Below are 13915 nucleotides of genomic sequence, written 5' to 3' on the forward strand. Positions count from 1 at the left end.
ATAAAATGCTGTGTAACCTTGGGCAAGGCACACAACTGACAACTTCTAAAAGGGCCTCAGTTTCTTCATCTGTAATAGTTTTTAAGGAATATGTTTTTTTTTTTTTATTTTATTAGTTTTTAATCACCATTTAAGCGTGGTGGGGATGCCCAGAAAACTGTCCATTTGGCTGCCGCCTCTGGTTCCTACAGCATCTCCTGGGCCTAAACCCCTGGCTTACTTGGAGCAGAGTCTGAACTCTAGACGACTTTAAGACTTTATGAAGCTTTAAAAATTTATAATTTCTGTTGAAATCAGATCAGGATTATCAGAGTGAAAAAATTTTGGTAGGAAACAGAAGACTGAATTTGATTATACATTCTGTTATTTATAATGCTTAATTCTGGTATTTGAAATTAATTTGATTTGAACTAACCGTTTGAAAATAAAATATTGGTTCAGCCTTTTTAAAAGGCTGTGCAAAACTTAAGTAGCAGAGGATTTTTTTCTAGTAGTTTAGTTGCACTTATCCTGAGTTACACTTTTCAGTATGCTACTTTAGTGATTACATGATTTTAAGCCAGGCACTTATACCTCTTTGAATGTCTTTGGTTTACTTGAGAAACTAGGAAACCATCCATTTATATATCTGCATGATACAGAATAAAGACGATAATCCTTCGGGCATCTATCATAATGTATGGTATTTGTTTGACAAATCGAAGAGAAAGACTCAGTGGTTCTTAATTATTGACTTTGAAAGTTTAGACATAGTCTATTAAAAGTTTATATAAATAGAGGTCAAGACTTTTCAGAGTTGCTTAGAGTTGTTGATTGTAGAATTGCCATTATTAAATTAAAAGATACTATGTTTAAAGCCTGTGAAATTAGAAAGGTTTTGGGAATAATAGCGAAACAGAACTTTAAAGTGCCTTCGTTTGAAAGGAAGAAATGCAATGCAAGTTCTAATCGGCATAATTTTGTTGTTTGAAGTCCAGCTTTTTTATCTGTCAGTTGATATATATTTCTCAGGTTTTGCTGATTAATTCGTAGATGCTAATGTTTAATACTTTATCTTTTAGCAAATTGAGAATCAATATAGATATTACTGTTGCTATGAAGTGTCAATGTAAGTATACTTTCAACTTGATTTGTTTCTTTTCTGTAAGGAAAAGGGATTTAACTTTCACATTAGTGTAATTAAAATAAAGGGAAATCAGAGGAAACTTCTGTGAATCAGAAAGCTAGTTTACATATATCTTTTTTTCTTCTTGTTTGGAATACCAATTTTTACACTGTGTTCCACAAACCTATCTTGTTTCACTGTTTTAGTTTCCCAATCTATACCTCTGTTTTTAAATTTTAAAATACAGACTCAGTTCTTTTCTTCATTGGCTTCACTCATTATGATGGTGGAAGTAGAAAAATATTAATGCCAGATAGATAATGTTTTAGTCAGGTATTACTCTAAAAAATATGAATGCCTTTGCACAAAAAAATACCTGAAAATACTGCCTGAAAATTTCAAAGTACTCATTAGTTCAGACATTTTTTTGAAATTTGAACTCATTGTCAAGAAATTATCTTGAAATTTCAGTCAAGAAATTAGTTACTGTGAGATTTCGTCCCAAAACAACCTCATTTCTTTTCCATTCATTTTTTTGTTTGTTTGTTATATTAGTGGTTTTAAGGTTTAAATAAATACCTTTTATCTAATTTTGAGTTAGTGTTAATACCGATATTTCATATTTTGCTTAATTTGGATGTTTGAAAACCATTGAAAATTTTAGTTTTTTTCAAAATAAAATGTTCTATTTGTAGATTTTTTAAAGGCATCTGTAATATTTTCTTAAGCGTTCTTTTAATCTCTAAAAATAATTCTTAATTAGTATTTTGTTCAAAAGCCATTTAGTACTTGTGATTAAGTTCTTACCGGTTTTCTAAAACTTTAACTCAGTAAAGCTTTTGCTTTTTACCATGGGATTCTGGATTGTCAAGTGATTCAGCATACTTTGTGAGTTTTCTGTCATTCTTAACTTGTTTATATTGGATATAGTTTGGCTCTAATCGTAGAATATAAAACTTCTAATATTTTGTATGCAGATGTTGGAGCAGACGTATTGGATTTAGCAGAAACAATGGTTGCATCTGCAGATGGTCTAGTTTATGAACCAGTAAGTTTGATTGACATAGTTTTTGAAATATATGCTTTGAGGAATTGTGCCCCTGTAGGCAGTTTTGATAATTACTTTTATTATAGTTTTGTCTGAGCTAGCTTTTCATATGATATTTTTGTATTTCAAAAGTATGTTATGTTCTTTGTAAGAAAAAAAATTAGAAGAGAAAAAAGTTATGTCTATTATCAAAATCATCGTTAATACTTTTGGTGACTCTAACGTCTATTTTATAACTTGTATATTGTTTGTTAATGCTTCATAATTGTTTTCTCTTCTCTTGTAGTTATTATGATGATTTTTTTAAATTTTTCTCTAAGGATTTGGAAACTGTTCTATTTATTCTACTATTACAAAATTTAAGTCTTAAAAATATATTTTTCATATAATCAAGAATGAAGCTGTATCTTTCTAAGAGGAAAAATATCATAGGCGTTTACAACTTTTTTCTTTTGTACCTCTATTTCCCAAAGCTTGTGAAATGCTGACACTCTGTTATCTTCAAAGCACCAGTCGTATATAATATAATAGATTTCTTTTTTTTTTTTGAAGTTTTTGGCCGGGGCTGGGTTTGAACCTGCTGCCTCCGGCATAGGGGGCTGGCCCACTACTCCTTTGAGCCACAGGTGCCGCCCCTAAAATAGATTTCTGTAATATTTATTAGGAAACACCGTCAGATTATAGGGGCAAGTACAAAGATAACAAGTCTGATCAGAACTAGCCCTAAAGAAGCTTCTGATAATAAGCATGGAACCCTGCATCCTTAACTTGGGGACTGCTTTGTTGGCATGGTGATACTTATGTTTACATGTGCGTTCTTGAGGTCTTTTGTTTTATTTGGCAGTTATGAACCGTTCTATAAGCAAAATTGCAAAATGAAGCCTAATGAAGGAAAAAAAAGAAGCCCTTGACCTGTTTTAATTACAGAGTTATTTTTAGTTTACATTAACAAAATATATGTATGCTTTTTGATAAACACTTTTTGAGTAGAAATTTATGTAGAAAAGTAACTTTGTTATTGCCACTCTCACCCTCTACTTCCTGACCCTTGTTTTCCTACTCTAAGAATTGATTTTATAGTAATTTTTTATGAGGTTAGATACCCTACAAATTCAGATACCATGTTACAGAATATAAACTATTGTCTGGAAATTAAGATCTAGATTATTATTGGATATTTTAACTTCTGCATTACATTCTGTACTATTGTAAGAATGATTATTCAGCTTGAATTCTATTTTATTGCTTTTATTTTCTATCTTTATTTTTGTTCATCATTTTGTGGAGAGACGTATTGAGATTTCTTTTTCAACAAGAATATGTGGGTTATGTTTCATGGACACTAGCATGACTGCCCATGTCTTTCTGTTCTTAGTATCTTTTGCCACCATCTCCTGTTGCTCTGAACTGGGAAACCTTTTCACTTGCTGCCTTGGGGGTTTTTCTGTCCTGTGAAATAAAATTGTTTTGGGTTCTTTCTCAGTTTGGTTTCTCTTATATGCCGTTTTCCATAAATTCTCAAAAATTTCCAGCATATTAATGATAATTTTAAATAATTTGCAGTGATAATGAAGATTGTACCTTCATTTTTTTGTTTTTGTGGACACTGCAAGAATTTGGTAATGAAGAGGCTTAAAGAGTTTATATATTATCTTGAACTGATTCTCTAAAATTTACTTATACTATTTCTGTAGCATTTTCTCTGTATTCTTTACACCATACTCCTTTTTTTCTCATTTATTAGGTTTCTAATTTTGTTAGACATTGTCATAACATTTGTTATCATGTTTTTCTGGATCTCTTATCTCTCCACTTGGATTTTAAGAGTGAGCCCCCATCTCTAAAAATAACCAGGGATTGTGGAAGGGGCCTGTAATCGCAGTTACTCAGGAGGCTGAGGCAAGAAAATCACTGGAGCCCAAGAGTTTGAGGTTGCTGTGAGCTATGACGCAATAGCACTCTACTGAGGGTGATAAAGTGAGACTCTGTTTCAAAAAAAAAAAAAGTAATAACTAGAAAGTTAGGAATTTCAGAATATTTAATTACATATTTTCATCGTAATATTTAGAATGTTTAACATTGTTTTTAGGAAAATATTAATTTCTTTGTTCTAATTTATATAAAGTAAGAATTTATACTTAAATCCTTTTCCAATATAAAATTATTTATGATATAATTTTAACTTTTAAAAGTTATTTTATATTCTGATTATTTTAATAAGCACTCTGGATATTAAGAACATAACCTTAACTTTATTAGTATGTTGTGATAGTTACTATTTTGTTATTTAGTATTATATTTAGCTACTATTTCTTTAAAGAAAAGAACTTTTAAAGATGGAAAAGCGAGGAATCTGACTGAAGTAGGTTTATGTATACTGACTTTGGAGAAAGTGTGTAGCTCTTTCAGCTCCTGTTTCCTTCTGTGCTAAAAAGGAAGAATAGTAACAAACTCACAAGGTTGTTAAGGTTAAGTGAGATAATGAATTAGCATAGTGCCTTGCACAAATAGTCTGTAGAGTAGTTCTCTACACTAAGTGCTAAATAAGCACAATGTCAAGCAGGTTGAGGAATTCAAAGAAGGAATTATATGGTTCCTACTGTCAATAGTTTTACTTACAAGGTTGTTGGGGAGCAGCTGCCTCAGCCTTGTGTGTTTGCCAGGGTGTGCTTTGTAGATGTTAGCACTTTCCCTTTGTGTCATGATGTGAGAAATGTATGGAAGTGTGCTGTAGACAGTTTATCAAAAGTAATCGTCAAAGCAAACATCATAAAGTTGGGGATAAGTTAACTTGCAGCATATGCTTGCATAGAATTTTGAGAGACATACCGTACACTTAAGGAAAGTTCCAGATCAGTATAATTAAATTACCGGAACTGGGGACTAACATAGTGGACTACTTGTTGCAAAGTTAAATTGTGGATATTCATTTTAAAAATTGTTGGTTTTATTTTGGTGTTTTATTAGTAAGAATACAGATTTTGGAAGCATGTATATTATTCTTAAACTATATGCCCCCCATACTTGTGAATTTCTTGATAGCATCATTTAAATGATTCTAGGTCCTAGAATATCATTCTGTACATACGATAGATTGCCAACATACATTCACTCCTATAAATGTAGGCAACTATTCACGCAAAAATATCTGTAATCAGTAACATTTATTGATGCTATTTTTGAGTAAAAATATCACATTAAAATTTTATAGTTGTATAAACAAGAGATGAATATAAACCATGAATACTTATTTTTAATGACATAGTAAATTTCTGTTTCTTGTTCAAAGAAAATTTTTTAGAACTGATGAAAAACCAAGAGAATTTGACAATGGTAGTGATCATATAATTTCTTTTATTTCAGGCAATATTTGATCTTTCACCAAAGCAAAAAGAGTGGCAGAGGTAATAAGTGAAGAAAGTATTGTGGTCCATAGAAATCTAGATCATGTTTTGTTTTGTCTATTGTAAACTATTTGTAGATTAATGCATTTCTCTAGGGATTTCTTTGGATGAATTATTAGCAGTATTCAGTATATAGGCAGTCTTTGGCTTACAAATAAGATAGTTCTGTAAGTTTGTTCTTAAGTTAAATTTGTATGTAAGTTGAAACAGGTACATTTACCTATCACCTGTAATAGCCTCCATGTGTAAGCATCAGATGTGCATCAGTCTGTTTGTAACACAGGGACTTACTGTAATTGCATCTGTTCATAAGTGTGAGTTATGAGTTATGAGTTATACCTAAGTCAGATGTTTGTAACCCAGGGACTACCTATACGATATAATCTTTATAGTGTCAAAAACCTTATCCAATCTTAGGAAAGTCATGCATAGTCTCTTTCACTAGTACACTTCGAATCATAAATAAATTTTATTTTTTATTAAAAATTTTATTAACTTAAATTTTGGTTATAAAAGTATATATGATCATTATTTAAAATTCAATTCCATGGGCGGTGCCTGTGGCTCAAGGAGTAGGGCACCGGTCCCATATGCCGGAGGTGGTGGGTTCAAACCCAGCCCCGGCCAAAAACCAAAAAAAAAAAAAAAATTCAATTCCAATAGAAAGGATATAAGGAAAAGTAAAAGTCTAGTCCTCATTCTATAAACGCGTGCCATTGACTAGCAGCAGTAACCAGACTTAAGCTTCTTGTGTAGCCTTCTAGAAATTTTCTGTACATATGTAGTTTCATATATATTATAAAATTTTTCTATAATTATGTATACATATTTTGTTTATGATTATATTAATAGTATATAATTATATAGTTACATAATTACATATAATTTTCTGAATGTTCATAATATATATACCTATATATTTTCTTCCTAATACAGAGGTGATTATACATTTATTCTATAGTGTGCTTTTTTCCACTGAACATAGTATTTTGGACGTTTCATTTTGGTGTATATAGCAGGCCTTTTTTATGCATAGACTGTAGTTTATTTAAATTGATCTCTATTAATGGGTATGTAGATTGTTTCCAAAATTCTAATTATAGAAACATTATTTGTCTTCAAAACAGTATTGGATGAAAGAAAAAGAAAAAACAAAATTACTCAGTGAACATCTTTGAACTAATTCCGTATCTGCTTGTATTAATGTATTATATATGTGTGTGTTTATATGTGTCTGGAAAATTTCTAGAAATAGAATTTCTCTTTCTGAGGATATTTAATTTAACATTTTGGTGGTGTCATATATCTTCCCAAATTATTGTTTCACTTACCCTCTAGAACTTATGAGAATGCTTGTTTCTGTGCAACCTAACAGTAGGTATACTCATGTTTTTCGAAGTTTTTGCCACTTTGATGAGTGAAAATTGGTATTGTATTTCTTTATTAACATTTCTTTATGAATTAGTTTAATATCATTGTGGGTTTCTTTTCCTCATTTGTATTTTTGTGTGTATTGAAACTGGTCTTGCTATATGCCTATTTTTCCTGGTTTAGTATATTAAAGAAATTAATCCTTTGTTATAAGAGCTTCCTTTTCTCTACCCTATATGTGGCTTTCCCTCCCCTTTTTGGTTTCCAGGATATATCTTGCACTTAGAAAGGCTTTATCTATTATAAGATTATTACAAAAAATTTTTCTTTCCCTATTTCTTTTTCCTAGTATCTAAGTACATTCCAGGGTTCTTTTTTCTTTTAATTTCCAATGTCACCATTTGGAGGAGTTTTAATATGAAAGTTGAAATTGAATATGGGTGAGCAAAAGCACTAAATATTAGGTGTCTCTGGGCTTTTAGCACTAAGTAGAAAACCATTCACAGATTGAAACACTTTACACCAGAAATATTAAAATGAGATTTCTCCTTTCATCTGGAATTCCTATTCAGTGTTTAAGATGTTCACTAAGTAGGAGAAGAGACTGTTTTTACTCTTAAAATGATATTGGTTTTCCATCATAGTAATGTTTTCTACATACTCTCACATATGGAGTATAGGTTTGGATGTTTATTGGTGTATCAAAGGCAGAAATTTCTTTCATGTGTGTAGACAAACACACATACACAAACATACACATATATACAGTTTGGTGTCATTAATCTCCTTGACCACTGCCCTGCAACACTTAAAAATGTGAAGCTTTCAGTGTCTGCTGCCATTGGATCCAAAGATTTTAAGTCTTTAGATGTATAAACCTGAAGATAAATGACATCTGGCTTCTTGAAGCATCCTATGTTACCATGTTTTGCTTCTAAACATTCTTCAGTAGCTCTGATAACCAGCCTTTATACTTCCTGAATAATGTGCATACCATAATGTTCTTTACCTCTAGAGTTTGCTTAGAGACTTAAATTTTGACTCAGTTGGTGTTCTACTTTCTTAAAATATGTAGGATCCCACTTGATCTTTCTTTAACAGTAAATTTCAAACTGGACAGAGCTTTTTTTTTTTTTTTTGGACAGAGCCTATTGGTTTCTGCATTTTATGTCTAGATTTAAAATTTATTTCAAAACTAAATTTACAATATAAATATGACTTGTTATTTTAAATGCCTATTTTACCAGTGTTCTAGATAGATGATACTGCATATTTTATCTTCCATTTGCATTTCTAGGAAATGCTTATTTTATCATTATGGTAGAGTGATGTATTATCAGATGTACATTTGCTTTCTTTTTGTATCGATGTTTATAATTTTTTCCAAGTTTTGTATATATATATTTTAATTGGCTTTTTTTTTTTTTAAGAGTGGCGAGTTTCATGGCAAAACGGAGCTGAAAGTGCAGAGTTCCCATATGCCCTTTCCCCGACCACCACAGGCTCATTCATTATCAATATCCACATGAATGAATACAGTTGCTATGATCTTTGAGCCTACATTGACACATCATCATCATTCAAAGTCCACAGTTTACATTAGGGTTCACTCTTACTATTATACATTCTATGAGTTTTGACAAACATATAATGACATGTATCCACCACTATAGTACATGCAGAATAGTTTTACTGTCCTAAACATTATCTGTGCTCCACCTGTTCATTCCTGCTTCCCCACTGTGTATAAATGTTATACTTGTTGAATGTGAACATTACTCCTGATACTTGGAGTATTGGTTATTTAAAGAAGTAGCATTAAAGGAGTTTAAATAATATTATGTCTAATGATACAAAGTTATTGCTGAAAATGATAGGAGATAACATAGCCCAATATTAGAAGTGTTGGAGAGAGGAAAGATTTTGTAATGAGAATTAGATAGTCTGTGGTGTATGAATTTATACTCTGGTAATCTACTTCTTCAAGTCCATCATATCTATAGGACCAAAATATCCTATTCAAATCTCCTTTTCATCTTATTATTTGTGTCTGCACTACGTAAATTAATGCCTGACAAAAAGAAAGAATTTTTTAATTATATATGCATACATAAAAAATGAATTTAGATACTCATGCAAGCCTTTGGTTACCCTGGGTGTGCATCCATTATTGATGGAATCAGGTTCATGAGCTCAGGTAGCAGACGACTGGCCATTCTCCTTCACTTTTTCTGCTTCCAAGGTATAATGACCAAAGAAAACTTGGTACATTATTTTAGAATAAGATCCTATAATAATATAATAATATATAATGTAATAAGTGTAAATTCTGGCTTAGCTAAAGTCAGCTAACTATTGTTAGTTTTGAATGAGTGTTGGCTTTCCTGCTGTACTTTACTGTGGTTCTAAACTCTTGTTTCTTTGTTTTGTATTTAGGATGTTGCAGCTGATTCAGAGTAGGCTGCAAGAAGAGCATTCCCTTCAAGATGTGATATTTAAAAGTGCTTTTAAAACTGCGTCACTTCCACCAAGGTGAGACCTATATTTTAAATGTGCAGCTATTGACTATGAATATACTTTGACAGAGTTTTAATATTCGTTTGGTTTTCTGAATCTTATTTTTCTTAGAGGAAATAGAATCATTCTGTATTATGAAGATGTCTTTTAAATTCATTTAACTCATTTTCTTTTTTATGTGTGCTATATACTACCGTATAAAATTGTATTAGATTTTAAGAACAAATTAGTTGCCTATATTGTTATAAGGATATATAAACTTTGGTTAAGAATTTGGTTTTTTTATTTCACTTTTTTTTGTTATAGATTAGCTGATATTTGAATATGCTACAGTCATGAAACTGGTAATTTAAATTTAGAAATATAGAGAGATTTTGTGTTTTCTTGGGAACAAAATGTCAGTTTGCTTGGTCTTAGATGGCATGCCCTTCCCTTTCCTTGGCCTTACTCCTGTCCTTCCTATGGTGCCAGGTATAGATGAAGAAAATATGTCCTGTTGGACTAATTCTTTGGTTTTAACCATTCTTTTGTCATTGGATTTAGTCCTCTGGTTAGATTTAAAGAACCATGGAATTTTATTATTTAAACATAATTGATGTGAAATAATTAATTTTTCCTATATTATAGATGTATAATTTCTATAAATGTGTAGACTTCAATAACTGCTATTCTATTTTTGCCATTACCTAAAAATTGATCTTTTTTTTTTTCTTTTTTCTTTTTTTGAGACAGAGTCTCAGTTACCCTTGGTAGAGTGCTGTGGTGTCACAGCTCACAGCAACCTCAAACCCTTGGGCCTAAGCCAGTCTCTTGCCTCAGCCTCCCAAGTAGCTGGGATTACAGGTGCCTGCCAGAATGCCCGGCTATTTTTGTTATTGTTGTTGTTATTGTGGTTTAGCAGACCTGGGCCAGGTTCCAACCCAGTAGCCCCGGTGTATGTGGCCAGCACCCTAACTGCTAAGCTACAGGCGCCAAGCCTAAAAATTGATCTTTAGGGATTTTTTCCCTCTGATATGCAATTTTCTCATTACAAACTTATAATGATTTTGAATATGCTTTAAAATAATCTCAATATCTCTTGTTTTAACAGGGAAGATAATCCATCACAATCTCCAGATGCATGTAGAATTCATGGTCATTTATATGTCAATAAAGTAGCAGGGAATTTTCACATAACTGTGGGCAAGTATGTTCTTTTCACTTAATGAAAATACTTTAGACAAGGCTGAGGCGTGGTTAAAAGTAAATTTCTTTGCTAACTAAATAATTTATAGCTAATTATTAAAGGACTGTTTTAAATGTTGTGTATTTATATTTTTAATGTCTTGAGATTGATGTTTGGAGCTTTAATCTCAGGATAGAGAAGACCACTAACTAAAAAATGATTTCAAACCAAAGCAAAGCAATGATGTTATATTTTATATGCCAAAGTAAATATTAATTAAAACATTCTACTTGCCAAATTTTAGTAGCCAGAGTGGTTTTACCAAGACATTTTGTTAATTTATTCATTTTGTTGATATGATATTAAGTTCTTGTGGGTTTTTTTAAGTTTTTGTTCTGTTTAACCTTATCATCAAAATATTATAATCAAAAAATAGTAATTCCTCACCAATTTTAGATACATGATATTAAGTTCTTATTTTTTTTTTTAAGTTTTTGTTTTGTTTAACTTGTAATCATCAAAATGTAATAATCCCTAACCAATTTTAGACAAGTATTTTGATACAGTTTGAAATTAGTAGTGTCTGGAATAAAGTTAAATTAGTTAAAATTCAAAAAAATTGCAGACCACTTATTTTCATGAACAGTATCCCATTCAAAATTATTATAAACACTTGGTATATTCCCAAATGAATTAATAGATCCATCCCTCCTTCCCTCTTTTTCACGTAGAGTTGCTGAGCTGAACCCCTTTTCATTGTACAAGACATTTTTTGAGTACTTGCTATGTGCAAAATGCCATGCTAGATACTAGGGATAAAACAGTGAAAAAATAGAAAAGGTTTTTGCACTTAGGATGGTAACATTGTGTAAGAGATTCCAAACTTTCAGCAGTGAACACACTAATGATTATTTAATTACAGTTGTATTGAGGCTGTAAAGTAGAAGTGTAGCTAATAAGAGACTATATGTAACAAGGTACTTGGCTTACTCTGCTTATCAGTAGAGGCTTTATTGAGAAAAATCTTTAAATATGAGTGGAGGATTAAGAATTTAATATTTAAAGAAGGGGAAGGGCATATCGCAAGAAGGAGCGTGACTGGAGGATTTTTTTAACAGAGACATAATAGTAGATTTATAAAAAAAATTTCAATGTTTACATGATCAGATCAAACATTTATTTTTATTCTTTGTTTTCCCTCTATCCTTAAAATTCATGTTTTGTTACTATTACCCATCTCTAGCCCATCGTCTTGCTGGGAACCTTAGAATTTCTTGCTATCATAGAGGCAACAAATAACAGTTGGCTTAAAGAAATTTAGCTTTTATTGCACTTTTGGATACAAACAATATTCTAATCCAAAACTAACTGGAAATCGCTTCTCGGACTTTTGGCTACGATCAAGTGGTTACTCCTGTTCTCCGTCATACTGTCACTCTATCAGTGTTCCTACCATAGTTTTTAAACAAACAAATCTGGAGAGAGGAATTTTCCTAAATAACCAAATTGCAGTATTATAGGTTGATATTCCCCTCTCAGAAGGAAACTTTTGACAAATATTGTGTGAGCCTCTTTGCTTTTTTTTTTTTTTTCCTTAATCTTTTCCCAGGATCTCTTCTTTATCCAGAGGTAACTCCATATCAGTTAGAGAGGTTAAATGAAAAGCATTTGGTTTGTATCTTATCTGAGAGGTGTCCTATAAACCCACCCCTAATTTTGGGGTACTAAGTTTGTCAAGTTCAATATTGATTTTTTTGAAGATCTCATATTACCTCTCAAATACATCATTCTCAACTGTAATATAAAAGAGTAATAAAAAGAACATACTTTATAATGTAATATATATTTCAATTTGCTTGAGCATGGATACACTGAAAGCCATAATGAAGTAGGCAGGTGCTTTTCACTTACATATAGAATCATTAGACATACAACAGCTGCAAATACAGACTGAAACATTTGGCCACTCAATACCATGAGTGACATTTCTGTTGATGAGATGATATTCTGAAATCATGTGTTATTTGTAATACTATGAATAAAAACAGAGTATAGCTGAGTTTTCTGGGAAATGTAGTGTATATTGAAACCACAACACATACTTTATATAGACAAATGGAGGTAAGTTGTAGACTCACATCATTATAAATAGATTTTTTACATACATGAGTATCTCTTAGAGCAGTGGTTTTCAACTGCGGGTCACGACTCCTTTGGGGGTCGAACAATCATTTCCCCTTTCACAGGGGTCGCCTAAGACCATTGGAAAACACATATTTCCAATGATCTTAGGAACCGAGACCCCGCTCCTTGTGTGTGGGGGTCACCACAACATGAGGAACTGTATTAAAGGGTTGCTGCATTAGGTAGGTTGAGAACCACAATCCTAGAGCATTTGAAAGCCACACAAGACCTGGGGCAGTTCTTTTTTGTTGAGACTGTGAGTTTCATTGCAGCCTTCCTGGCTGTTGTCCAGTAAATGCCAAAAGCCAACCCCTTCCCAATAATTGTAGCAACCCAATATGCCTCCTGCCTCCCTTCACGCCCTAACAATTTTCAGAACAATTTTTCCTCCACTTAAAATCCCTCAGGCTAGATTCTTGTCTGATGAGATAGAAAATAAAATGTCTCAGAAAAGAAATAAATGAATTCTGAATATCTGGTATCCCTAGGAAGAGTTTTAACAAGTGTCAGAGAACTACAGTCATCTATATCGCGGCGATCTAATCTGATTTTTAGCTTTTAATTTTTTGAAGAAGATGCTTGCTTGTGATATTATTTCATAAATGTTTTAAATATGTCTTTTAACCAAAAAATGAGAAAGAAGGAAGTGCTATTTTCAAATAGGTCTCTCTCTCAGTAAAATCTAGGGTGACAAGAGAGATGATTGATGTATTCCTAATCCACAAGCCTGAAATTTGAAATGCTCCAAAATGCAAAACTTTGTGTTGCACGATGTTCAAAGGAAATGCTCATTGGAGCGGTTCAGATTTTGGATTTTCAGATTAGGGATGCCCAACCAGTAAGTATAATGCAAATATTTGCAAATTCAAAACACTTTTGGTGCTGTGCATTTTGGATAAGGGATATCAACCTATAATACTGCAATTTGGTTGTTTAGAAAAATTTCTCTCCAGATTTCTTAGTTTGAAAACTATAGGAGGAACACTGATAGAGTCATAGTATGAGCGAGGATAGGAATAGCTATCACACTGGGCTTTCTTTTTAGTATTGATTTTGAGGCAATGTAGTGCACCGTGAACAGAGGGAACTTTACCATACCAAACTGCCAGTTACTGTCATGC

At 32.0% G+C, this 13915-nt stretch overlaps 1 protein-coding gene across 1 annotated transcript in view; it reads left to right on the plus strand.

The window, feature by feature from the left end:
* The window catches only part of ERGIC2 (ERGIC and golgi 2), a 42095-nt gene that overhangs the window by 16588 nt on the left and 11592 nt on the right, over positions 1 to 13915 (plus strand). The window contains exons 4-8 of the mRNA XM_053555432.1: positions 1062 to 1108; positions 2083 to 2153; positions 5517 to 5557; positions 9365 to 9460; positions 10536 to 10631. Coding sequence (XP_053411407.1) covers positions 1062 to 1108; positions 2083 to 2153; positions 5517 to 5557; positions 9365 to 9460; positions 10536 to 10631 — 351 coding nt within the window. The remainder of the gene's footprint in view (positions 1 to 1061; positions 1109 to 2082; positions 2154 to 5516; positions 5558 to 9364; positions 9461 to 10535; positions 10632 to 13915) is intronic.

The sequence above is a fragment of the Nycticebus coucang genome, chromosome 12, assembly GCF_027406575.1.
Source record: "Nycticebus coucang isolate mNycCou1 chromosome 12, mNycCou1.pri, whole genome shotgun sequence".
In the NCBI taxonomy this organism is placed as follows: Eukaryota; Metazoa; Chordata; class Mammalia; order Primates; family Lorisidae; genus Nycticebus; species Nycticebus coucang.